Source organism: Drosophila mauritiana, chromosome X, assembly GCF_004382145.1.
Source record: "Drosophila mauritiana strain mau12 chromosome X, ASM438214v1, whole genome shotgun sequence".
Lineage (NCBI taxonomy): Eukaryota > Metazoa > Arthropoda > Insecta > Diptera > Drosophilidae > Drosophila > Drosophila mauritiana.
In genome coordinates, this window is record NC_046672.1 from 1,138,234 (window position 1) to 1,165,641 (window position 27,408).

The 27,408-nt window shown below is 45.6% G+C and overlaps 4 protein-coding genes across 5 annotated transcripts in view; 1 reads left to right on the top strand and 3 right to left on the bottom strand.

Annotated features, from left to right (window-relative positions):
• LOC117146465 overlaps positions 1-27,408 on the bottom strand; it is a 138,914-nt gene that overhangs the window by 75,134 nt on the left and 36,372 nt on the right. The window lies entirely within an intron of this gene.
• LOC117146471 overlaps positions 12,037-27,408 on the bottom strand; it is a 51,744-nt gene continuing 36,372 nt past the window's right edge. The window contains exons 1-2 of one of the 2 annotated variants that reach the window (XM_033312707.1): positions 15,744-15,856; positions 12,037-13,530 (exon numbers count right to left, since the gene is read on the bottom strand). In XM_033312707.1, the coding sequence (XP_033168598.1) occupies positions 12,236-13,504 (1,269 nt within the window). In that variant the 5' untranslated portion in view covers positions 13,505-13,530; positions 15,744-15,856 and the 3' untranslated portion in view covers positions 12,037-12,235. Of the gene's footprint in view, positions 13,531-15,743; positions 15,857-27,408 lie in introns of those variants that run through there. The other variant, XM_033312708.1, reaches the window with a different exon arrangement.
• LOC117147067 lies at positions 17,501-19,303 on the bottom strand. Its single transcript, XM_033313827.1, has 2 exons — positions 19,138-19,303; positions 17,501-19,029 (listed from the first exon to the last, which is right to left on the bottom strand). The coding sequence occupies exons 1-2, from the start codon at positions 19,301-19,303 to the stop codon at positions 17,501-17,503; spliced, it is 1,695 nt and encodes a 564-aa protein (XP_033169718.1).
• LOC117146477 (27 kDa hemolymph protein) lies at positions 25,982-27,313 on the top strand. Its single transcript, XM_033312717.1, has 2 exons — positions 25,982-26,257; positions 26,375-27,313. Exons 1-2 carry the CDS (start codon positions 26,083-26,085, stop codon positions 27,136-27,138), a joined length of 939 nt encoding a protein of 312 aa, XP_033168608.1. The 5' UTR covers positions 25,982-26,082; the 3' UTR covers positions 27,139-27,313.

Genomic DNA, 27,408 nt, shown 5'->3' on the forward strand with positions numbered 1-27,408 from the left:
TAAATTCGTTTCTTCGATCAGAATTGATTTCGGCCCGAAATTCGTCGAACATTTCGCGGTATCTGTACACCCACCCATCGAATTTCACGAAAGCGGTCGTTCAACAAAAATATTATTGGGGCGTTCTCCGCCCAGCAAAAAAAGTTACACCGTTTGGCTTCAACTTTGGAGGGCGGAAATGCGAAGCTGGACCAAAGTTGAATTATTGCAAGCATGGGAGGGTATGAGTGGGGGGGGCAAAGCAGTATAAGGGCTGCTGCGCGTGGATTACGGAGAGCCTAAAATGGTCGCGATGAACAGACAACAAGCTGTTTGCACTTGGACGGCTTGAGTTCGCCGTTGGGGCAAAGGGTTCTAGTGGAGTTTCAGCTGTCAGGGGGAAGGGCGTGGCACGGGGGGCTTACCTAGTCCAATGATGGAATGCTACTAAATCAAGCTGATAATGCTGAATGATGTACGATGAGTCGCGTCGGAGTGGGCGGTATGCAGAACATCCTGTGCCAAAATATTCGAGTATAGTGATCAAGTGATTAGAAAAAAATGTAGTTCAAGATAAATCATTTAACTTAGTTGGCACAAAGCAAACTATTTCTTTTTAAAATCCGATTAATTAGCTTATTAAAAGTTTTCAATGAACGGCTCTTTAGGCTTGATAGATTACTTAACCTTCGATCTAACCTTAACAGATCTATGGCATGTAATCCGACTCATAATCTTTCCTCTGGGTTAATTTTTAGGCCTCTTCTCTCCTGAAGGTCTGCCGCTCGCTCACTGAGCTCCTCATTTGTCCCCCTGTGGCCTACCTATGATGGCACAACCTCCATTAGCCAGGTTTACCTAAGAGGTGAGGGGTCGGAGCTCCCAACTCTGTTCCCCCCTTTCCACGAACGAAGAGCTGCTGCCAGCCAAGAAGAGACATAATACCTATATCGATGTGCATTTGGCGACTAGTCCGCGAGTCCAGCCAAACCGTCTGCTGGTGGCAGCACTAAATCAATGTTGGGATTGCACATTGTTAAACGGGGCAGCGGAAGGGAGCTCGGTTTTCCCAAAGCGGCAAGAAACGGGGAAAAACCCAGCAGCCAGCGGCAAAAGCCGGGGGCGAATTTTGAAATGCAACACCCGACCGAAAGCCGATCGAAAATGTAATTGACGCGCTCCACTTTGAAGCCATCGATTGCTCGCAGTGTTGAAAAGGAGGAGTACGCTTGTATCTGGCTTTTGGATACGTTTTTTGAAATTAGTTAAAGAGGAAGTGATATATTAGAATATATACGGCAGGAGTAACTCTTACCATTTTCACTTTAAATGTTGATAATCGGCTTGCGCCATTACTTTTTGGTTCGCCAGCAATGAGGCAGTATATGGCTATACTGCAATGTTGCATTGTTGCAGAGTTACAGAGTTGCAGGGTTGCAGGGTTGCATATTGGAAATGACTCAAGTGTCGCGGGTGTTGTGCCCGGAGGAAAAACAACTGAACTGCGGTAACAAGTGGGGCACAACAGCAGGCACTTGGATTCGGCAAGATGATGTTGATGAAGATGATGTCATTGAATAATTAGACACCTACAACATATATGATAAAATTATATTTAACACTGCATCTAGAGCAGAAGAGTCCCCATGTATGGGGTCAACGGCGTGCCAGGTCGTTCTGCGCTCCCCTAATTGATGGGCTTTCCCGTCCGAGCGGAACACAAAGGAGGAGCAGCCGAATCGGAAACAGAGAAAACAACCCTCCGATGGAAGAGATTCCCCAAACCACTCACTCCTAGTCTCCTTCTTCATGGGACTTATTTAATGCTTCAATGCTGATGATGGTGATGAAGGAGAAAAGAGGAAAGGCGGCGGTGCAAAGGGTCACGTATTAAAAAATGCACATAATTAAAATTTATGAGCAGGTATTAAATAAAGACATAACCCACCAACCTGTCCTCGACCTCCCGCAACGGGGGAGCGAATGCAGTACAATCAAATTAAATACCTGTAAAACGTGGAATAGGACGGTCCAGGAGGTCACTGAGCTGGGGTCCCGAACCAAGCCGAACTGAACTCAAATGAAATGAAATTGTAATGGCAATTCGCTGGCGAAAAAATACAACAAAAACAAGATGGAAGGAAAATTCTAGAAAAGAACACACTGCCGTGAATTGGAAGGAAGAAAGTTTTTAGGACTGGCACAATGGGCGGAAAAGGTTGGTCCGATGTAAATATTTAAAAAAACACGCATCCACGACGCACAGTGTAAATCATATTTTGGTCTACGAGTGTAAGTCATCATTGAGTAGATGTCTCAAAAGGAAGTGTCAAGAAGTGAGAACTAGGTTTTAAGCTCATACATATGTATAAGTAGCTGAAAACTGGGGCTACTTTAGCCCACCGTGCGGACTCATCTTCGGTCGACCCCCCTCCCATTTGCCAGGACATCGCTGCACGCCGCACAAGGTCAAAGTAATTACAAGTAAACAAAGTTAGGGGCAAGCCAAGGCTCTTGTTGTCCTCCGCCTGGCGGATGGCACGAAAAAAAGTGGAAAAAAAGGAAGAAAAACGTTTGACTAAGGAAAACTGTGAAGCAAATGGATGTGGATGGGAAACCTTATTAAGACGTGTATTAAGTGTCGGACAGCTGACAGCTGGAAAGAAAACGGAAAAACAAAAGGCGGAGAAGGATAGTGGATAGTGGAAGGCAGGAGCGGAGCGTTGGAGCATAAAACTTATTTTCCCGGGCGCTTATTGAGACGATGGTATAGTGGCTCCAAAGAGCGGACAACACGGCGATCCTCGTCCTTCTGTGGCTGATGAGAATCACAGCTCCGAAATACCAAGTCGAGTTTCCCGAAACCAACCCAAATGAGGCGTAAGACCAATCAAGTTGGCGTAAGCCAGAGGATAAAAACGTAAAGGACTCGCAATAAAATGCAAAATAATCAGCTATTGGGAGGCACACGCCTCCGATTCAGCCCGTCTCCTTGGGTGACAGTGAAAAATCGGTGATCAATCGACGAGCATTTCCCATTTTCCGCCCGTTTCCTCTGCTGCTGTCATAAATAACGCGAGCTTAAAGCATTATAAACCGCATCTGCATTGGGACAATTCCGTCGAAGACCCACCATTGCATTTCATTGCATTTTTAAGCCTGCGAAATCACTTAAATTTTCGACCGTCTTTTTTTTCTTGTTAATTTTTTATGGCTTTTTCCATTGCGCTCGTTGGCTCTCGGCTCTCGGCAAAAATAAACTTCGAATGAATTTATGCATACGAGTGAGTTTTGCAGAGCGGAAATTTGTTGCAGTTGCCACCGCCGCAAGTTGAGCCATTCCCACTTCCCAGTTCCACCGAAATGGAGATAAATGGAGTAAGGAGGGTGTGGGGTGTAGGTGGCAAAAAGCGGGGAAACGGCAAACAATGAAATGCATTGAAAATTGAAAATCAATGAACTGTTATAATAACTTGCCGCAGAGTCAGAGGCGAGCATCGAGCATCGAGCATCTATCTGCCGCACACCCACGGACATATGTACATATATACTTTCATATGTATTCATATGCGGTGCTGCAAAGGCACTGAATGCATTGCCAGTCAAAAGCAGACTTTGGGCACTGAGAAAATCAAATGGGCCGGATGGAATGCGGCATCCATGTGATTGTGGAGTGATGTCACCGTCTGACCAAACCAGGACACATCGGCTCGAGCACCATGTTTAGCCCACCACCTCACGATCCCATTGCCAGTGAGCGCCGACCGAGCAGTGGTCATCCCATCCCACTGCCTACACATCGCCTCGATTATCTTTCTCTGTAGGGCATCCTTCCCCTGGCAACGCAGTGCAATTCAGGTCCTGCGCTCGAGCAACTCGTGCGTGCGGTTCTCTCTCTTCATTAAACATATGTAACGCAATGGGTTAACAATTGGAAAAGGAAGGCGAAGGTGGAAGGTGGAAGGATGCGGACGCGGACCAGAGATGGTGGTCCTGGGACAACGCCAACTTCGAGTCGGATGCAGCGATTAAAAATTAAATGTCTGCGTATTAACAAACAAGCAGCCTGCCATTGCCAGCATTGGATTTCCTTAACTTTTTTTTTTTGACGGGAACCAAATTCAAAGGAAAAACAAGAAGTGACTTTTATGTGCAGTGGTTCGACTATTAAATACCTTTTGCTTTGCCAGGAACCTATTTTCTTTTTCTTACAGAAGTCTGAAATTAATGCCTTATCTTCAAGCTTTTGAAATTCGCGTGATTTCAAGGTTCTTTTGGAAAGACAGCCGACTGCAGATATACCCTACGAGTAACGGGTATAGTGGAAACGCGAAAAGCACTGGACGACAATCGGCAATGGAGTTGTAAAATGGCGCTGGGAAATCCTTTGGTGCATGTAAAATGCATGAATCTCTGGGCGCCACGTGTGAAATTTATGCACATATGCTGACAGCATTTTTGCAAAGGGTGGAGGGGGAGGGGTGGAGAGAGAGTTGCTTGAGTGAATGTTCTCACGCAACTTCCGTGGTTGCTATTAACTGCTAGTGTTCAAGGTATTGCGTTTGAAGGACTGCAAAATGTTCTGACAAAAAACCTGCCATTTATGTTTCTTGACTGACTAATATTCAGATAGCGTCGTCATCCGATCACCTTGACCCACCGGGCCAGGCCAAAACAGTGATCAACGAATGATGACTGGACTTTCTGGCCATCATTATTCCGATCCTCCGAACAAATGAAGACTCACTGGCAGCCATTCGGTTGGTGGGGCACTAGCAAACGACCACAAAAGCCAAATACTAATGAATAATTAAGCGGCTGAGGACAGATGCCTATGTGGGTCAATACTCGTAGAAAATGTGGCCGGCATTTTCCCTGTTCATCGATTGCCATTGCCATGACTCTGTTTTGTGCTCTTTCGAGCCACTTTGGGGATGTTGTCATCATCGTTTCCACTTAACAAGCATTTCATTAGCCTAATTCCGATGGCTCCCCGTATCTTGATTGTTTGGACAGTGGCACAACAAGAAGTGAAGTGTAATCATGGCTTCCCTATTCCCTATTCCCTATTCCTCGTCTCCTCTGATTGATGTTGGCCCATTTGAGCGGGGAGGAAGAAGCTCGGCCGCCCAATGCGCGAATTTTCTGATATCAGCGGAACTGTACATGAAATATTAATAATTTATTCTGATACTGTTTTCAGCCTCCGTCTGATACACTTTAAAAATATAGCCAACCACCTGACGTTTGAGTTCGTTGGGAGGATAGATGCCTCCTTCCTCCTATTTTTATGTTGATTTCGCAACTGCATCAGCATGTTAGTCAATCGAAGTGGTAACAAGTGAGTCTCGATTGCAGCCATTCACAAGGGGACTATTGGCTTTTCATCTGGCTCAATTAGCGGTGGCAATTTGCCCATCGGCTAATTGGCTTCGCTCGCTTGGGACTTTGGTTTACTTGGTGCTGCCACACTTGACAGCCCCAAACTCAAATTACCACTTAAGTACAGGGTATAATTCTGACTTTGTTTGTCATTTCTGGCGGTGTCATGCCAGTCTGCAGTCGGCACACCTTAATTGGGCAAGTGTAGACTTTCAAGGGCATTTCCCGCTTCGGCTTCCCGGAAAACTGCTTGTTTCCTCTTCTATTGGCAATTCAAATCGCTTTGAATCAATCACGAACGATTGCATGGACTCAGGTTTAGAAGTGGGTGGCCGAGATGGGCGAGGTTTGCCTCCCACTGAAACAACTGAAATCCCAGGTGGCAAAGCTGCCTCCGGAGCATTCTTTGCATTCTGCTTTATATTTCCTGTGGCAATGTCTGTGGTCAGCTGTCCCTCCTGCATACAAATTTCCCTCCTCTCGGTCCCCGATCCCTCTTTATTTTCCGGCTGCTGCAGCTGGCGCGCTTCCTTGTTCGCGCAAATAAAATGCAAACAATGTTTGTTTCATTTGCGTAATAAAATATTTATACAGGTATTTAGTTGGCCACGAAGCAGCAGCGAAAATTAAGCGAAATGCCACAAAAAGCGCTGAAAAAGATAGAGGGAGTGTGGCAAGGAGGAGCTGCTGCTCGTGTCCAAAAAATGTGAGCCGCGCTCCTTTAATGAGCCCCCACAACACAAGGAAAACAAAGAGCGGAGAACAAAAAACGTCTAGACGTCATTTTTCAGTGGTGTTCTCCACCGGTTTCTCCCCTGCTCCAAGGTGCTCCCTGCTCCATTTCTCCGATTCTCCGATTCTCCTTTTCTCCCGCCCACCCATCTAACATGTAGATAAATCTGCTCGCGTATTTTTCGCAGCGATTTGCCATAGCTCATGCAGAGAGATAGATGGAGAAACAAAGAGAAGCTGAGAGACTGGGAGAAAGAGAGCCAGTGAAATTGCCTTCATTTATCATGTGGTGGGCTAGCTAACCAGCTAACCGCATACCCTGTAAAGTCCAGCAAAAATCAAGGAGGCTGCACCCAGTGGCTCATATTGTGAGGAAATTGCTTGCCAGGTCGTGATATTCACTTATTTGTTTCGAGTGCATGTAATCAAACCGCAATTGATCAATTTGGCGCGTAACTTTGAATTTAAGAGCAGGCCGCTGAGTAAACTAATCGGTATTCTCCAAGACGAGTCCTTGCCATCCTGGCCATCACCAAGGACAATTGGCAGCTGACACCCTGCGGTTGATTGGCTGCGGCTGACCACAGATATTTGTGCACTGCCACTCCAACGAAGCTTGTGAGACACACATTGCTATTATGCACCATTAGTTCTCTGCGGGCTACGTATGTTTCTTGCGTGCGTAATCTAAAAAATTAATCGAACACCTGATTGCTCGATAGGTTCTGCATCGATTATATATATTGATTGCAATTAAATAAGAGAGATATCTTTGTTTTTAGTTCAAAGTCTAAGCGTCTAAGCGTCAAGTCAAAGTAGCATTTTTATTTGTATTCAATTTCAACACCGATGCATCGACTTAGGGCCGCAAATTTCCGGACTGACTTCGCCGGTTAAATGCAACTTTTCGTCCCCTTAAAGCCTCCTGCCATTTCCCCAATTTTCCTCCGCAAATTTTTCCCTTTTAAGTTGCTCACGTTGCGGTTGCAACTGCGACGTGCTTTATCGCAGTCAGACGTTAATTAATCTGCAACGCCTGCTCGTTGCATTGTTGTGACTGCAGCATCTTCGTGACCTGACCTCCGCTCAGCCATCTTTAGCCCCTTTAACGCCTGGAATCCCTCGCATCCCGCCCAGCGTGACACGTTTTTTCTTCTCTTTTTGTTCAAACGAAAAAAGTGAGTTTACATAATTTTGGATGTGCGGGCAGGTAAACAACAAAAAGCGGGGGCATCAGACCCACCAAATCCTAACTAGCCATGGCACACAAAAAGCGCATTTTAATGCGCGGTCAAACAGTCAGGCAGTCAGGCAATGTCTAAATTCGAAATGTCAGAGTTGTCAACTGCGAACAGTGAACAGTGAACACTGGACACCGAACACCGAACACCGAACACCGAAAGACGAACACAGAAGCACGGCACAGTCAACCACCTCTGTTGTTGACAACAATTAGAGTTGCACACACAAATAACACATAATAATAATTACGAAAAGCTTTCAACTACTTTGTCATTTGCCGGATTTGGGCATGAATCTCCTACTGAATGTCTGAATGTCGGAATCTGAATGATTTCTAGCTTCGTGTAGCTCCGTGGCCAAATTTGAATCCGAATCGCCATGACCCAGGTGCCAGGTGCCAGGGACCCGGGTCAGGGGTCAAGAAGGCTTAGCAGCGTGAGTAGGCTTAAAATGTATCTGCACAAACTTCAAATACGAACACAAGAGCACAGACACGCAGTGTCTGTGTGGCCAAAAGGGCCAAAGTCGAAGATATAGCCGCACTTTGCAAATCGTGACTGGGCAAAGGCACCTACCTTGACCCACTAATGAGGGTTCTCTGTTTTTTAGTCGCAGCCACCTTTAAATGAATTTGATGAGCCAGCAAAATTCCGACGCCAACTAGAGGCGGCCACAAGGTTCTGTCATCCACGCAAATGAAATGATCGAAGTGGCAAAAAGCGCATTTCATATTATGTAAGTAATAGGCACACTTTAAGATTGCACACATAGTATAAGCTAGTCGCAACTTTGCGCTTAATCCTGAGGCATTGGCACTGGAAAAGAACAAGGCTGCACTCACATTTGGCTGCAGATAAAGCCAAGGATGCGAAGCCCGAAAAATTGTCAGCGAGAATTACTGACACATTTTCGCAAATCGGGGAAATAGTAGTAGTGGTGAGAAAGGGGAGCATTGATAGTAATTGCGAGCAGCATGCACAATTGCAGCTCCTCGCTGGCAGCTTACGAGAAACGAGACGCGTAATAAATCCATAATCCGAGGCGACAATTTGAATCATTGCGCTGTAAATGCGTTGCGCTTTCCGTGGGTGGTGGTGTTCCAGGCGGCCCGGTGGGGATGCTCAGGGTGAAGGCACGGGTTCAGGGGTCACAGCTGCAGGCATTCGAGCAGCAAAGACAAGACAAGACAGTCGCAGGGCTCCACGCCACTCCACTCCACTCCTTCCTTCCCTTGCTGGCCTTTGTTTTATTGCATTTCACTTTGTCTGGCTTTGGCTCGAAAGCTCGACGCCAAACCCATTTTCGTCCTTTGCCCCCCTTCGCCCCTTGGAAAATTGCATTTTATGCTCCTTCGCCGTCGCGCCACCAACCACCTCCCACCCCCCATGCCACCATGCCACCATGCCCCCATGCGCCCGTGCTCCTCAGTGTGTTTGTCTTTGCCTTAGCAGTTAAAATAATCATAATAAAAACAAAATCCAAGCGCACAAGCGAGCTGAAATCCCCAAGAAGAAATGTCAACATTTGCCAGCCAAGTGCACTTGCTCCAGCTCCAGCTCCAGCTTGAGATTCAGATTCCAGCTCAGGCGGAAGAAGCAGTGGCGAAGAGGCGAAGGAAGGGGCATGAAGACTGTCTCCCGGGACTCGTCTGTCGGCTTAGTTGCCAGTTATCTTGATCACAGCTAAACAATCGATTCAATTTGAACTTAATGGAGTCCTGGCCGAAAAGTGGGAGCCAAAGGTCAGTCGCAATGGAGATGTGTGTGCGCGTGTGTGTGTGTGCTGCAGAGGAGCAGAGCCCTGGTATTTACAGACATGCATCCAATATTTGCATTTCCAAAGTCTGTGACTACTTTCATATACGAGTACTTCTCTTCCCAACGATCTATTGCACACTTTCACTGCGGCTTAATTACTACTGAGACCTAAAACCCTAAACAAGTCGCTTTTTAATGGAGCGGGGTGATTCTCACTGATCCAGTGCAGTGCGTGCTGGTCCGTGAAAGACGCGTTTGCTGGATTCCGACAACACTAACGATGTGCCTTGAGCCCAGTGCAATATGAACTGGATTATTGGAAGCCACATTTACATATGGAATGGCACCCTACGCCTCGTGCGTGGACGCATTTAATGAATGCAGCTACAAATGGTTGCAACAATTCGGGAATCACATGTCCTCCCTCCCCTCTTGTTGTTTGCCCGGTATAAGTCATGCCCATATAAGCGGGGCCAACGGCTGATTGACATATCGTGCAAATGGCTATTGAACCCCCGACTTGCCGACCCACCGACCGACCGACCGACCAAAGGTAATCACACCGGCCACATGACTTATTCAGAACTGGCCCAACTGGCCGGTGCCCAGTAACCAACACCCCAAGACCCCGCACTACGGCCCTGAATTAGCTATGGCCGTATAATTAGCACAATTTCGGGCGGACATGTGACCCCACAACACTAATACACTGAAAAGAGAATGCGTAGTTCATTGAACTTTGAACTACATATGTATGTGTAGTCATCAAACTGTTGCGATTAAATATTGTATCTATAGAATCGTGGATGGATTAATATGCATATTTCATACACCTAGCTCAAGTCGAGCTGCTTTTCTCCCTGTGTACTCATCCTGGGGCCTCGTTCGAGTATTTCCATATGACATGTTTGTCTCTCGTCCGGATCCGGAACATAAATGTTCTGTCCTGTCTTGGGCAGGGGGCGGGGGGCAGGGTGGACATGGGGGAAGTGGCGGAGTGCCTTTATGGATTATGGATTCTTTATTGGGGCAAGTGTCAGAATTGAGGCACCCATTTGTCCATGACTGATGTGAGTCCTTGCCACAATGAGGGGTTTTTTTTTTCTGTTTTGCAATAGCTTTGTGCTCAGGATACGGGCTCTTCAAGCTGAGTGATTAGTTCAGATGGCAAAATCGATTGGGCTATTTGAATGGTTTTGCTTGGGAAATCAGTTACAAGTTATTAAATAACTTAACTTGTTTTATGCAAAAAAAACCCCGAGCTGCTTTAACAGCTTAACCTAAAGAGCGTTAGTTAAGCGCTGGAAAAAAAAACCTCTTAGCAATCCTCCTCTGTATCTCCTGAATTCCCCTTCGCCGATGTGTGTGTGATAACCAAAATCAAGCCGCAGCCGACTATTTTGCATACGCAAATAAAAGTAAATAAATTGAAATTCGCCAGTGCCTTGGTGTGCCTCTTCTTCCACTTCCGCTTCCACTTCCACTTACCTGTGTGTACATGTGCGTATATGCACACATTTATACATATTTTCCCCTGTGCATACAGCACACGCATGTAAATCGACGTTTTACAACACAAATGCCACCTGTGGGGCGGCCTTTTTTGAGCCCCATAGTTTGGGGTAGTTGGCGCCAGCCTAAAGGAACATTTTCGTTTCTTTCTTATTTTTGGTTCGATTGGAGGAGGGACTCCTCGTCGGCTGCACAGAGGTGAGCGCAACGTTCGAAAGTCAACTAGTGTAGGCAAAGCTCTTATTTGACTTCCGATATTTGAGATACTTGCTACATGTGAAGCCGATTTTGGTTCTAGTTTTGCGCGAGATTAAATTTTAGAGCAATCCCAATTCGGTGTGCGACTGCCAGACACTTCACATTTTTTTATTTATAGGAAAGAAGAGTGCCGTGGACTTTTTGGCAATTGTTATGGGTGAAGTGGGCGGCTTGGCTCCTGCTCCTGTTCAGCATATACATACATATATGATATGATACAGATTTTCCGTTTCGGTTTATGCCAATACCACTGTTGAACAGCGGACTCGTCCGCAAGCCCCCTTACCCACCATCCCCCACCGTTTGGGATCGCAAACCAAATCGATACAGTGGCTTCTCGCTTTCGCTTTCCTCGGTTTTCCATCTCTAATAAGTGGGTGCCCAACTACCATAAAAAATCGTTAAAGTGTTTAATCAATGGCTCTGGCTCGTTGGCACAATGGAATGAAATTAAGTGCCATAAATCAATGGCGAAATATAGGTGAGCTTGCTTTTATGGTGCGGACTTGGGCCAAGTCACCTGGGCTTTGACCTTTTACGTGGAGTCACCAGAATATTTGGTAAGTAGTAAATCCCCGCAAGAGTGGCTAAAAAAAAGCTCAGAAAGAAATTAGAAGGAAGGAAAATGGTCACAGCACGGCACAGAAAATACATTAAGCACATTAAAGCCCGTCAAATGGAAAAGTGGCCAATAACAGCAACAAAAGGAATTCAGTGCCAGGAGAGCTCACCTGCCTCCAACATCATTGGCCCCCCTTACGTGGTCACCCAAAGCAGTCACAATAAAATGCCAACTGCCAATAAATGCCAATAAATCAAACAATTGAGCGCGGCCAAGTTGTGCGACGCCGTGCGCCAAATAAGTCCAACGTCCAAATGTCCAATGTCCAACGTCCAAATGTCCAATGTCCAATGTCCAAGTGTCCCACGTCCGCTGACCGATGTGGAAGCGAACAAAAAGCTGGCAACCAACTTCTGAATGCCCCAATGGTGAGCAGTGGAGCAAACAAAGAACATCCAATACACCGATTGGAAGTCAGGAATCGAGACAAACCATGTTGCATGTTCTTGGAATCGGGTTAACTAGTGAACTATGCACCTTAGTTAGAAACATCTCGCAGTCTATGCAACACTCTGCGATTTCACACTTTAAAACAAACAACTTTTTGACCAAATAGTTATGTATATATTTCGTAGCTCTATAAGAGCAGCATACAAATTTTTATGTACGACGTGTACGGATGGATTAACTAGAGATTTGGAACCCACCTAACTATCGATCGATGGCTGATCACACCTGATCAGACACAGTTCTTGTGAAAAAATACCGAAAATATTGAAAATGTTTCGATTGGCAATTGTCTGATGAGAACCTATGTAGTGTATATTCTCTTCACAGTTGATCCCACTTTGTCCTTGGAGTCCTTGTGCAACTGATACTCCAGCACGTATCCGCTCTCCATGCTTAGACCCTTGCGCAAAATGCGTCCAATTTCAAGGACTAAAGACTCATTTTCCCCGTCAGCGATCCAAATAGAGATCTTGTTCGCCCTTCCGCGAATATTAACCACGACGCCACAAAGATTGTCCGAGTGCTCACAGGCCTCTCCAATCAGACAGAGCATGGCGTCCATCCAGAAACTGTCCAGCGCAATCTTGGCGTTTTTGGTTATGTTGAGGATCCAGCGTCCTCCATTGACATTGGCCTTATCCTCCCACATGGGTCGAATGCCCTTCTTAAACAGGGAGTAGTGACTGCCCAGCTTGAGCTCGGATGGGGGCTTGATGTGAGTGATCAGGCTCCAAAACTTCTCCACGGTATCGAAGCTTGAAACCTTGTGCAGCATTTCCTCCCAACTTTTATTTCGATCGTTCTCTAGATACCACAGCGTCCAGCAGTTGTTAAGTGGATGTTGAGAATCCTCGGGCTCTTCGGCCTTCTCGGGCTCCAGAGGTTCATCGTTCTTAGCCGCGATGGTCAGAATATTATCACTCTTATTGTTCAGTGACCTAAATTGTGATGATTTGTAAAGATCGACCACCGAATCTTCTTTTTTGGCCAGTGGATATGTGTTCCGATTAATCCTGGTCTCAAGCCTGTATCCCAAAAGCTTCTGCTCGGATAACCGTATTTGGACCTTCTGACCTAAAAGATTTTTTTCTGGGACTTTCTTTCCCTGCACATTCTTTTCGATTATCATCTTATATTGTGCACAAGTCGACTGCTGCGGGACCTTCTGTTTTCCTTGGCCTTTACCCTTCTCCTTATCATCCTTTCCCGTCGACTTTCCATCCTTGGCCTGATACTTGCTTCGACCGCTCTTGCGCGTCTGACTGGGAGTGCGTGGCGCATGATTATGATTCTTCTTGCCCTTCCGGTTCCCCTTGCCACGTTTTTGGGTCTCTGATGGCGACGTTTTCTTTGGAGCATTCTTCGGTTCTTGGGTCTTCTTTGATTGAGTAACTTCAGTAGATTGAGGAACGGCAATGGGACGAGGAGCTGCAGCAGGCTGGTTAACATCAGTTGGTGACTCCACTTTTTGGGGACCTTGTGTGGCAAATTCGTTGTTGTTCGCACAGCTTTTAAACATTGTTCTCGGATTGGCAAAGTCCCTCATCCTATAAAAGCTGTTGGGAAGCATGGCGGCTTTGTTGAGGTCAGCAACGGCTGTAGGGTTATATGGAAATGGCGAGGTTAGCTAAGTTAAAACGAATAAATCTCAGCACTTACTATTTTGAACCAACACTATACATGTGAGCATTTACAAAAAAAAAGATTAATATAATGACGATTTTTGGGATCTTTCATTTTCGAAGCTTTGTATACAACTATATATGTATATAAATCTACAAAGCCAAACCCAACGCTTTCTGAACTTCCCACTAATGAGACAAACAAGCCAACATTCCCCTTTTCTCTAAGACGTGAGCTGGAAATTTCTGCTTTGGAAGCACGAAAAGAAAAACTGGCCAAGACCAAGGGACGTGTACAGAAGTTGGCAACTTTAGCAACAAATATTTACACACCCTCGGACTGAATGATTTGAGTGGGTGCAAAACCCCAAACACACGGGTGTTAGGTAACACAGCACGCATTTCTTATTAGCTGGGTCAAGTTGTGCTTTCTCCTTGGAAATAACCGAGGAAAAGCGTTTTTCACACGCCAAAATCTCCAATAGAATAGATTACGAAGCCTTGGTATTTACGCATCTTTTAAAATCAGTAAAAATTCATAACATCAACATCTGCAGAGGACAAAGGAATCTTTAAGTAATGGCAACACAAAATCAAACCAGAAGATCAAACTTTGATTTGGCTCTGGCTGCCATAAGTTAAAATGGGGCCAAAAGGACTCGAATTTATGAGTGAGAAAAAAACAGTCCGAAATTGGAATCAGAAACAAATGTTTGAGCGGACTTGGACTGCGAGTATTGGGCTTTCAGGCTTTTGGCAAGCAGTTTATGGCCATTGTATTTGACCCGATTTTGGTTAAATGGAAAATCCGTGTCTTAACCACGGACTCCATATGTATGTATGTATCAATTGGCATGGGCTGAGAACTGTACGGATATGGAAATCTCCTTTCGCTTCTGCCATACAAATTAGGGAAACAACGAAGGCAACACATTGCAGGAGGTTTTTGTTCTTAAAAGCCGTTTAGGGATCTCATACCCGACATTTCCAAGTGCTCCTTTAACTTAAATGACATCAAAATGAAAAGCAGGGCCAAAATAGAAACGGAAACTGCAAGACGCGCGGGTGCACTTCGAGAAAAAAGTATTACAGAGATCAACTCAATTTTATCGCGACAGCAGTTCAGATTATAGCATGTAATGAAATGCTTTTGAATCTGTATGTCACTGTACTTGCTCGATCTCGATTCATTTAAATGAATAATTTACTTCTGGGAGCAGTCGAAAGCCACAATAGAAGGCACCTTGGATTTCTCTCAGTTCCCGCAAAGCAGTTTCGCGCTTCGCAGTTCCTGTCGATGCAATTTTTTATTTTGCCCGATGCGATGTAAATATTGCATTAGACGGGGCCAAAGTGTTGGGCAAATTTATTGGCAGCACATAAATCGAGGACTCGCCCTCAACGGGTCGGTTCGGTTGTCGTCTGTTGAAAAATTAAATGTTCTAAAGGTAAATATGCGCACAGCGAGGAAGGGGCACTCATTCAGTTGAACGTTGGAAGTGGGAAGGAAGTTGAGGGAAGGTGGACTACTCTGCTTTGGCATCTGTGCTCGCCTTCTGTGACCTATGACCTGTGAGCCATCGTCGCTGGCTGAAATGCTGAAATGTTGAAATGTTGAAATGTTCAAATGCCGGCTGCTGACTGCTAGCTGCCCCGAAAAACTGATGAAAATGCAAAAATGTTGTTCCCAGTCCTTGCCTTTCCCCTCGGCTGCTATGCCAATTTTAATTAACAAAAAACATGAGCAGCTCCCTGTTGCGTTGTGTGTGTTTTGTTTAGCTCTGTTTTGTTTTGTTTTGTTTTGTTCAGTTTAGTTCAGCTCTGTTCTGTTTTGTTTGGCTAGTTTGAACTTTGTGCCTCGTATTCTTGTATGCCGGTTGCACTAGATGGGTGGTGGGGTGGTGTTAAGCAGGGGAGCTCCACCCCCACCTACCGTCAATCCGCTCAATTGCTCTGGCCCAACTTTCTGCATACTTTCGGGGATTCCCAGTAATCGGCGGCGGCCAATGAAATCTAAGCTAACCCACAGACAAGACATACGACTACATACAACGAGGAATACTATTGTACATACATACATATGTATGCACGAGTGTACATACATGCAAAGATGTCGAAGGAGGAGAAAGCTCACGAACGGTTATAATGCTATTGTTAATAACTACGAATTGGGTCTACGAAACTTACCTAACGCACTGCAAATGTCCGAATATCGCTTAGGTCAAGCAAAATATATCAACAAATAAATCGCAATGGTTTTGTAAATAAAATTTGACTTTAACTCGGTTCTTCTCAAAACAAAGTGTCGTCCAAAAGTGTTTAAAATTTCTAGACCTACTTTGCTCTGAAAAAATGACTTTTGGTAGAGTAGCCTATATGACTCAGAGTAACAAGGTAAATGCAAGTGAAAGCATTTTCGAAACCGGACATATTAACTGCTCTTCTGGTGACAGTTGTGCGCGTTTGTTTGCCTTTCGTTTCCGGTCGCACTTCGGTACTATTCTGCATTTTTTTCCATCACTGGGATCGGATTCGCGAGTATTTTGCCCATCCCAATCCCAACTGTACTAAGCGCTCCTGGATTACAGCTAAAGCGTTTAATTAAAAAATGGCATTGCTTTTGTTGTTGCGCGCTGGCATAATTTGCATGCCAACAACACTATGGCCTGCCTGTTTGCTCATATCATTAATTCGCAATTTGGCCAAATAATAATGAATATTTTCATCTTGTGTCGCTTTTTGCCCTGTTCAGTTCAGTTCAGTTAGCTCTGAGCGTGTTTTTGTTCACATTTGTATATTTGTTCATGTCCGCTCAGACACATTCACATTCGCATTCAAATGTTTTGCGTTTTGTGTTATTGTGCAATGCAATTAATTAGAAGTGGATAAATGGTGCATGAGTGTGCGCAAATTAAATTAAATTCTATGTGCATTTTTGCATTTTGCCAGCGAATGAATCGCTTTGAAAAAGTCACTCGGAGATGAAATGCAAACACGGCATTCTGAAATCATCGAGCATTATGAGAATGCATAAACTGAAATTGAACCATAAACGCATGCCCCCCGCAAGCGGATTGCGGGGAATATCATTTTGAAATGCTAAATCGTGTAAAATATTTAAAGAGTTGTTAGCAGTTGCATTACGCAAAAAAGCAACACATCAAACGCAAACTTCCCAATGCATCAAATGGGCAATCATCAGAGGGCGGGTGTGACGTCGGTGAGTCCACCTCCAGCCCGACCAGCAGTTCGTGGCCGACTGAAGCAAACTGAAAGGATTTCCCAGGACCTGCTCGATCGAGCAACAGAGGGGCAACTTAACAGACAACCGGGTAAACTTAACAGCTGTTGTAGGCAACTCATGGACGGGGCAATGAAGAATATTGTGCCAAAATACAGCATTTTCTTTTACTTCTTGACCAAAACATCACATGATAAGCCCACACAGAAGTTAGTCATGATTAATTTAAATAACTTTGACACACCTTAAAATACATAAACACGTGCAAACAGCGTTAACATTTAGTACCTATACTTGCTGTGCAAATAATAAGCCTGAGTTTTCGGGCCTTGTTTGCTCAGCTGCTTGCAATTGTCTCAGGAAAACTTACGTAAAACAGGTGAACCTTTGTCGAATTGGGAAACCCGAATTTCAATTGTGTTTGCATTATTTGCGTTTCAAGCCAAAACACACATTATATCATCTTCCTTTTCTTATTCACCTTTTTACATAGCCCAATAAACGCTGAAAAATATTTACAGTGTATTCCATATTTACCTAAAGGCTAAACAAAAAAAACTTCAAGCAAATATTAGATTTGCAATTACTTGAGATACTAGAGAAGTATTCAATCGAGGACGTTATGAGTACTTAGCACATTTTCATAAATATCTTAATACCCAATTTTAACTAGACTTCATGCAGTCAATTTCACGAACAAACACTAGGCTCCACCCACGGCCTCCTTTAACTGCAGTTCATCCCGAAGTCGACGCTTCTCCAAGGTCTTAGCCAACTCCTGTTCGGTTGGCAGAAAGCCCAGTCTCCGGTATCGATCCTCAACCCTGGCCTGCAGCTGCGGCTGGAATCTCCAGATACTGGCATCCACAATGGGATCGATCAGCAGGGACTTGGTGTCAGGTTCCCGATAGTGTTGCAGTTGGGCAAACTCAATGGGCACCGATTTGGCAGCGCAGGCGGCTTCCTCGGTGTGGAAAAAGGTAAAGTGGTTGTGCAGACCAACGGCAAATCGAGTGTCATGCAGACACTTGGCGGCTGCCCCACGATTGCAGTGCTCGCGCACACGCTCCACATGCTGCAGCATGTAGAACGAGCTCGACAAATTCCGGTAGACCTTGGGGCGCTCCGGATACCTGGGGTAGTACACATTCCGAAAGCAGAAGCTAACCCACTCAGTGCAGTCCGCGGGAGTGCGACTCTCGTAGTCCGGTACAATACGCGCAAGTTTGACCAACTCCGGCCAAGTGGTATGGTTTCCGAGTGGCATTATTACCTCGTCGATGTCGAACACGCCCACGTAGTCGAACTTGTACATGTTGCGGTAGAAGCAGTCGTTGTACGGTATCATCTCGTTCAAAATCCGATTGAAGCCGTCGGCCATCATGGCATAGTGGTGGAAATGCGGTCCAACGTGCGGCTCACCTCTACCCAAAGACATGCGACGCAGCTCCACAAAGCCAGGACTTGTGACCAGATAGTCTTTGATCACCCTGGTCATGTTCGAATGCATCTGAGCGTCGTAGAGCACCACTTTGTGGGCCCCCAGCAAGCGCATCAGTTCCAGCCACTCGATCAATCGCCAGGACTTATCTTCATATGGAAAATCCATCGCCTTCACACAAACCACGAACTTGGGATCCGTGGATGGGACAGCGGACGTAGGGGATGAGGCATTAGCCACGGACTTTCCCGCCACTGTAGGTTCATCAACTTCGTAAACCACTCGCAGGAGATTTCTGGCCTTGTCGCATTTGTTAGCCAGCAAGGAAACCATCTTGGGAACAATCCATTGTTCCTCACCCTCCGGCAAAGGGCAGCTCAAGAACGTTGGGTAATATCGCCGAGGCGCATGACCGAAGGGCCACATTACCTTGTGCTCCGAAACGGGAACAATCACGGGATCGGCCCTGCCCTCGAACCATAATTGGCAGAAGATTTCGGGGTACTTGAAGGAGTTGTCCTGGTGCTGGTTAACCATGGCCAGCAGGCGCACAAGCGGCGCCTCTGGGACCGCCTCCCTATTGTCGTAGTAGGCTGCAAAAAGGTAATACGTTAGGTTGCCATTAATAGCCCTCTGCCAATAGGTGTTGTGAAAATCAATGTTCATCAAATCGGGCGCGGGGCCACACTTCACTGAAGGCAATCGGCTGTTTTCTCTGGCCAGGAGCTCTTCCAGTGGAAACGACGGCATTTCCTCGCGGATCCATCGCAATCGCTGCTCCCAAGAAGGCACTAAAATGGTAGGTGGGACGAGTCCTTAAATGTACATTCTGATATTGACACACTTTAAATAGACTCTGACCCCAGCAAGAGCTCTTCCTAATTGGGAGTTTTTCTTACTTTGCCTCCGATCTACGAGCAGTTCATCAAATACATCCACATGCGACCACCTCTGAAGCCGGGCAGCACCATCGTAGCTGTGCAAAAAGAGTCCCAGAAGGAAGAGCAACTTGATGAAAATGATCACGAACAAAATGCGGAACAGGCGTGTGTAGCTAGCCGACATATCGAATTTTGAATGATTCGGAACATTCCGTCAAAAGCCAGAGTCGCCGCGGCCTCGACATCTGTTCAAAACTGGTGATGAAATGTTTGATAAAGCTGTTTTCTTTATCCGTCGACTTGGAACGGTGACCTTATCGATGAAAACTTGTAAAGTCGTAGTGAGAAAACACCAAAGCACCAAACTGTGTTCTGTGTTCAGATGAACAAAACACTAAAGAAGTTTGCTAATTATCGAGCTAAGGGACATTTTCAGCCTAAGCTGGAAAACTACAAGTAGGAATTCGCTATGCCCAAGTTGAATAGGTAGAACAACACATCGACCAGGAAATGCGTCCAAAAACAGGCGACAGGACCGGAAACCAGAAACAAAATGCAGACAGCAACTAAAACTCAAGCAGACACCAAAACCAGCCAAGCGGAATCAGGCGCAAGTTCTAAGAATAACAAACAAGAGGGCGACTCACGTGTGGCTTCGTTGCAAGGATCCGCAGAAAGTTGCCACAAGGCGTGCAATAGACACCGGGAACTCCAGCCCGGGCCCATGCCAAAACCCAAATACGAGTACAAGTAAGCGGCGAAGCACTGAGTGCACACGAAAACGCACCTGGGCGCAAATGAATGATGATGATGTTGCCACAACAGCCGCAGGCAGAAGCAGCAGTAGCAGTTTCTTTCCCAAGGTTCTCAACAGTGTCAAAAGATGCCATCGCCGTGGATTAATATTGTGTGGATCAACTGTTTTACTGGTTTTAAGGCAATTTTTTTTGAAGTAAGCCCATTGATTGCTGAACTGAACTTAAATGTTATAATTTAAGCTATTAGCCTTAATGTGCCGTTCTCTGCGCTTCTCAAAAGTCCAAGTGTATGCGCATTGCACCGTATTAGAAATTGAATTACTTTTAAGCGCCGTTCTCTGCGCTTCTCAAAAATCAATGTATATGCACATTGCAACGCTTTAAAGAGTTGGTTACTTTTAAGCGCCGTTCTCTGCGCTTCTCAAAAATCAATGTATATGCACATTGCAACGCTTTAAAGAGTTGGTTACTTTTAAGCGCCGTTCCCTGCGCTTCTCAAAAATCAATGTATATGCACATTGCCACGCTTTAAAGAGTTGGTTACTTTTAAGCGCCGTTCTCCGCGCTTCTCAAAAATCCAAGTGTATGCGCATTGCACCGCATTAGAAATTGAATTACCTTTAAGCGCCGTTCTCTGCGCTTCTCAAAAATCAATGTATATGCACATTGCAACGCTTTAAAGAGTTGATTAGTTTGCGCTTCTCAAAAATACAAGTGTATATATTTATTTAATTTCTATTGAAAATCAAACTTATTTTGATTCCTGTTTAGCCCTTTCATATTAAGCAGAACACGACCCACTGTCGTCGCTAGAAGGTGTGTTCCTTGGCTCAAATGTGGCAACTTTTCGCTTAAGCAAATTGCCAGCCTGAGCAGGGCACGCCTTCACTTTGCCCCCAGCATGCACAGACCTCCTGAAGCTCCTTCTTTTGTCTACAGCTGCCGGGCAGTGAAAGTCGACTGCAACAACTCCACGCTCGTGTCTCCGCCCTGTTGCATTTCACTTAGAATGCTTTTAACCAAAACATTAAGCAGCTGGTGTCACATTATATCAGCGAGGCGGAGGCGAGGCTTAGTTAGCCTGGGAGCAGCAGCCGCAGCAACATGCAACCAGCTACCAACAAACAGCAACCAGCAACAGCAGCAAATTTATGGCCCGAATTAGCCGCGCCCGAACTGGAATCCCACCCCCAGCATCTGAAATGCTGTGGCTGACTAAAAACAAGGCACTCAGAAGAGCGAAGTCGGCTGGGAAGATGATGAGGACGCCCTACTAATGAGCTGAATTATTTCACGTAGGGAAGGCTTCCAAGGGGTTATCGTAAGTAAATGAGTTTTGGATGTGAAATACTCTTAAATTCGACCTGTTTATAGAACTTCAAAGGCGCTCGGTGTGGTAAGTGTAGAGGACTCTGGAGATCTAATGATTAGTTCGCTTATCCGTTCGTGTCCCCCTAAAATTAACAACTATTTGTCCAAATATGCTTCAAATTTTCATTCATTTCTTCTGTAAGTAGTTCTATGTCAAACGAGAAATCCCTTGTGATTTGATATACACAAATCTCAATTACTTAGAATGCCAACATTGACTTCTCCACATGTATGTGGGCATGGCATTAGGCTCTGGGAAAACAAGAGCACAGCTCAATCTAACTGCACTAATTGAAAACCGTAGATGGAAATAATAAGGCAATTTAACAGGGCCAAGGAAGAAATAATCCTGCTGGCATTCGTCCATCCACATCCAAGAGCAACAGTGAAGTACGTGCGTCAGTCAATCAATCAATCATTCGGTCTGAAAGGTACTGCCAAACGAATATTCCATCGCAATGCAGTTGACCTGGCCTTAACAACACAACTCCACCGGCTGCACCGTCATTTGCCCTATTTGTGTATTAAAATTAAATTTTGCATAATAAAGTTTACGAAAAATGGCTATGGACCTTGTTTTTGCTGGAGCTATTTTAACTAGTCGCCCTGCTGCCGCCAGGCAATAATTTACTTTTACTTAGGGTGGTCCAGCTTTGAATAATTGATGAAATCGTCCATGAAAAGACTATTCATGCACTTTAAGCTGATTTACTCGGGCATTGAATTAAAATGCCCGCACCCACAGAGTGCATTGACTGCCAAAGCAACACGACTCGACCCGGCCCGCACTCTATAAATCACGGAACCCTAGACTGCTGGCCACCACATGCGAATCGGAAGCACGGACAGGACACACGGGAGTCCGGGTCCGAGGGCGAGGAGACTGCCTAGCCAGCGAGTCAGTAGGGCCAAGGCCACCTGCAGAGGGGGCCGTCGCTTTAAGGTCTTGATGCTGCGATCAAAATAATAAGTATAATTTAGACATTTGATTTGAGCCCGTTTGAGCGCGATTATTATATGCAGTGCTTTAAGTGGCATATAATCTTAAACAGCTGTGCTGCGGAACAAATGCGTTGAGAACCTTCTAATTAGAATTATCTACAGATAGGACGAATATTTCATCTCCTTTTAACCTCAAACCCAATTTATTAAATTAGACGCTTTCTGACAGACGCACCTAAGCTGTAATTTATGTTGATTAATCTATTTATATGCCCTAAGTGCAGACCTTTAAGTCGAGTTCGCCAGACTGAAAGACTGAAAGAGTCCCGTGCTTCACCTTGCATTCGCAATGAAGATAGGCGGGGATCACCGAGACATCGCCAGGCTTCCACCTTGACCCTAGACCACTTGTTTCGCACTAATTTATCAGGTTTGTGGTCCAGAACTCAGGCCTCAATCTTTTGTTCAAAGGCAAGGAGTCGCACTTGGGGCTTTAGGTCGAGTTCTGGATACCGGACAGGGGACAACGGACAACGGACACGGCACATCGGTTAGTGGAATCTGTGCGTTAGTGTTATCTAGCTGCAGCAGCATCATCAGCATGATTAATTGATGAAAATCCTTTTTGCCATGCAGGATAATAAATTACAATAGCAGGCCAAACGGACGGACGGACGGCGGACAGGTGGCACGGTACCCAAAAGTAGGAGGAATCACAGACGTGTAGCATATGTTGCAAATGGCTAACACAGACAACTTTGATTTAGTACGCGGAGGGAGCGGGGCTTGCATATGCATGAGCTAGTGCCAGTGTTCTGTGTGTGGCTCTGTGTATGGGTATGTGTGTGTGTTAGCCTCCCTCTGCATTGAATTAAACTTCTCGGCGAGAATGAGTTCCGTTGCCGTTTCCACGGCATCCGTTCCCTTGGATCGTCCAGGACGATGATGACGCGCTGCCTGTTCCCCAAATTAGCTTAATTTCATTTAAAAGGATACACGCTGCAAGCTGAGTTCGGCGTGGCATGTTTGATTCCAGAGCAGGAGGCGATGGTGGGTGTCAGGAGCAGCTAACGAAGAGGAAAGTTAAATGGTCCCGTACGGAATCAGAAATGTTTAACTAGTTGGCAGAAAGGAAAACTGTGCATTGATGAGCGGATTCAATATGCTGAACGGCAAAGCTACTGATGCACGAGTTGATAAGTCCTAGCCTTTTATGCTCTTCTCATTACTTTTCCTTTGACTTTGGTGTTAAAAGGCTTAAACGATTTAATGGACATCCCAAATATTGAAGATCTTGTGAAAAGCAACAAACAATGTAATGAGGATCGACTAGACTCCTAGCATGGAAGGGCGTCAGGAGGTCGAAAGCCAGAAATATGTGACGACCGTGAATGACCACCCATACTGACTGGCTGGCTGGCTGGCTCACGGATGTTTGTGTGTGTGTTTATAATTCATTAGTTTGCTAAATGTATTTCCTAGCTTAATTGGGTAGTAAAGCACACAGGCTAAGCTCATAAAGCAACCAGCAGGGCAAACAGCCAGCTTACCTCCCCCAGCGAGTCCTTGGCGATGTCTGATTAAGGCAGTCGGAAAGAAAAGCATCTGGCGAGCAGGCAAAAGTGGGGAAAGTGGGCGAAGTGGGCGGGGCAGCTGAAGATCCATTTACTACGTTTCATTTTCCTCGGCGGCAGTGTGTGTGTGTGTGTGTGCAGTTGCCACAAATTGCTAACCGGATTGGTAGCGTAACAGAGGAGGTCAGCTCATTTGCTTGGCTTCAAAAGCAGCCCATCTGCCGATGCTCGAGTGCAACGTGGCGTATGCTCAATATTTGAAACGCCACCCACTGATTATAATTGTCCATTATTGCAGATCTTCTCTTCTGCCCGAGTTCTATCCATTAACATGTACTCCTCTTTGTTTCTTCATATCGACTCTTTTATACTCGTCTTCATCTTCATTAATATTGTTTTACATTTCCATAGCCCTTTTTACGTTACTTGTTTATTGCATATTTAATTTCCAATCTTAAAAGTATGCATTGCATTTAATATCACTCAGCTCTGGAGATTCATGCCCCTTGGCATACTTTTAGTCGATGCCTTGAAATTGCTTCTTATCAGTATCTCTTAAGAAGTCGAATCTTATTGAAGTTAAGACCTAAAACCGCCGCACACAAAACTAGGTAGTCCAGATCTCTAAGAGGTAATCGCACTGTCATGTCGAATATTTGCTGAGCCTTGACCACCGTGCCCGATGGAAATCGTTATGCGAACCGGTTTCGTGTACGCGCTATGATAGTCAACGTTGATTTGCCACAGCAGCACGGAAGCAAGTGAGCAATTAAAGTTAGTCTAGCCTTAACGCGAGTCCAAGATCGTGTGGAGAATCTTACCCAGGTCAGAGATTTTGCTCTCTGCCTTGCTCTGCCAATCCCAATCCGCGTGAAATTGGGAAAGCGTGGGCTTGGACACAAGACGACATACATAAACATATAGTATAGAACATGTATGTATCGTAAAGTGCACTCAGTGCGGATTGATTAGGAAACCCTTTGCCTAAACAATAAACAGAGACGTAAACAGAGAGCCACCTAAAACCGACAACTGTCGACCCAAGAAAAATTCCGCAATCGCAACAATCGATCGGGGAACAGCTAAATCCCAATTCCCCCGATCACCGACGCTTTGTTCTTAGTTTTCAACCACGCTGTTGTTGCCGTGCGGTGGCAGATTGCCGACTCAACTGGAAGTGCAAACATGCTGGGTTGCAAACTATCCGATACCTGGTAGTCAGGCCTCAGGTTCTGTGAACTCATTGAGTAATGAGTAATACTCGTAGTAGTTGTGGCAATAAAACACACAAAAGGTCATGTAAATGATATTTGTACATAACTTCGTCCAAGGCCATAAATTATATTTTATTACACTTCTTCTGCAAACTAAACTTATAAATTAGCTAGGCTAGCGGTTAGCGGCTTTTTTCCGGTAAACAATATACCTTATTTTTTTTACAAATACCGGGCAAAATCCAAAAGAAACAGAGACCGCCGGCAATTGCGATAGCAAGTACATAAATATTACCTATATGCCGATAAGATAAAATATGCATGTCGAACAAACCAAACGGCCGAGTATCGAGGCTAGAAATTTGGCAAATTTACAATTCGGCGACATCGGACATGGTTCTGGAGCTCGTTTCCACGCTACCTACAGCATTATTTGTACCGGAAAGGGATCGGCCAACCACTTGGCGAGAAATCATCACTCGCGTTTATCTAGGATTTGTAATTGCCGGAAAAGAATCAGACCCTGGAAAAACTTTGTACTTTGGCCGCAGTGGCCGAAGTGTGAATGATGTCACTGTCGTTTGATTGAACAAAGCCGAAACGCAATCGCACAGTGAGTCAAAGTGCGCACTCACAAGATGAAATTATAAATTAAATAATAACCTTCAGAAATACATTTCATGTTTTAACCGTTGTCAGTGAGAATCATTGATATATGTATCCCACTTCTGCATTATTCAGATATTATTTAAGTAATAAATATGCGACCGAGGGTCACAAAGAATTACGATCACCATTGCAAATGAATAATCATGAATATATAAACTGATTAATCAGCTCGAATTTTCAGAAAGAATTATTATCAGGAAAGACAAAAAGACGAAGTTTACTAGCGATAAGATTGTCGAGATCGGGTTTGGAAAGGATTACGACTGAGCCCACTGTGCGTCGTCATCGACGCTTGGTTTTGCTTTGCCATGTCGCTTCGTGCCCGGGAGAAGTCGTTCTCATTCAGTCACGGGCAGCACTTAACCACAGTCGGATCTACAGACGCACACCACCGCCACCAGCACCACCACATCGACCTATCCATCCATCGTCAGCATGAACAAGTACGGGATGGTCGGCGTCTGCCTACTGGCTGCTCTGGGCGCTCTGCTCCTGGAGGTCACGGCCTCTCCTTCGTCCGCCGCCTCGTCTAAGGTGGATCCTAGCCAGCTTGGTGGACTTTCAGCCCAGTTCTTGCCACCCGAGTACCGCAACACGAACGTTAGCATCGGTAAGATTTTGGGACAGTGACATAACCGTCCCCTGGCTATATTCCCCTTCTTTCTTCTGAGTTTGCAATCACATCTTTATTATATCAAATGCCCCATTATCTCTTTATCCCTTATAGAGGATATTAAAAAAATATATCGTGAAAAATGCAAGAAGGTTAACGGAGCGGACAACGCAACCTTCTACGAAGAAATCGAGCGGGCGGCAGCCAAGATGAGCACCTGCATCAGCGGGGTGGTCAATCTGACGGCTCTGCAGGAGGAGATGGAGGTGGCGAGGCCGAACGGCGACCTGGACACTGTTTTTAGCAAATACTGTCTCAAGGCACCAGAGGCGGAGGCCTGCGTCAAGGAGTTCAACGACAAGGCCCAGCATTGCTTGACCGCCGAGGAGAAGCGCCACCAGGAGACGGTTACCCGAATTGGAGCGTCCGTTCTGGGATTCGCCTGTTCGCGTGGTGGCGATCAGATCGCCCTCTTCATTGCCGAGCAGGGACCCGAGTGCCTGGAGGCCAACAAGGAGGCCATTAGCAATTGCCTCAATCAATCCTTTCATCAGTACATTCCCAAAGATGGCCAAGTTCCGGACCTGATGAGCCGCCCAGAGCTCCTATTCTCGCCCACCCACTGCGTGGACCTGCAGCGCTTCGAGGCCTGTGTCATCCATCATTTGGAACAGTGCACGCAGATCACCACCGCCAATATCGTTCAGTCCGTCTTCCGATTCGTGAAGAACGAGACCGACTGCCAGGCTTGGATGCAGGCACGTGCCAACGAGAAGCCCATCCTGCTGGCCGCTTCCAGCAACAACACAGCCCCTGGACTCACCTACTCCCTGGCCGGTACTCTTTTGGGCGCCACAATACTCCTGATACGCCCCTGAATGAAAAGCATACTTGGGTTATCTTTTTTTTTGCGATAACAAACGCCTGCGTATTGCGGACATTTTTTTTGTTTGTGTGTGTATAGTGGGCACCGAGTATCGGTGCCGTATAATTTAATGTCTCCTAAGGAATTGCCAATAATAAACGCGATTACGATGAACGCACCCCGCCCAATTAGAATCACCACTGACCAAGGCCCAACCGGCATATCGGTTGTCTGGCCGGAACTGCTGTATTATATTTGGATGGAGCTGGGAAGCATATCGATG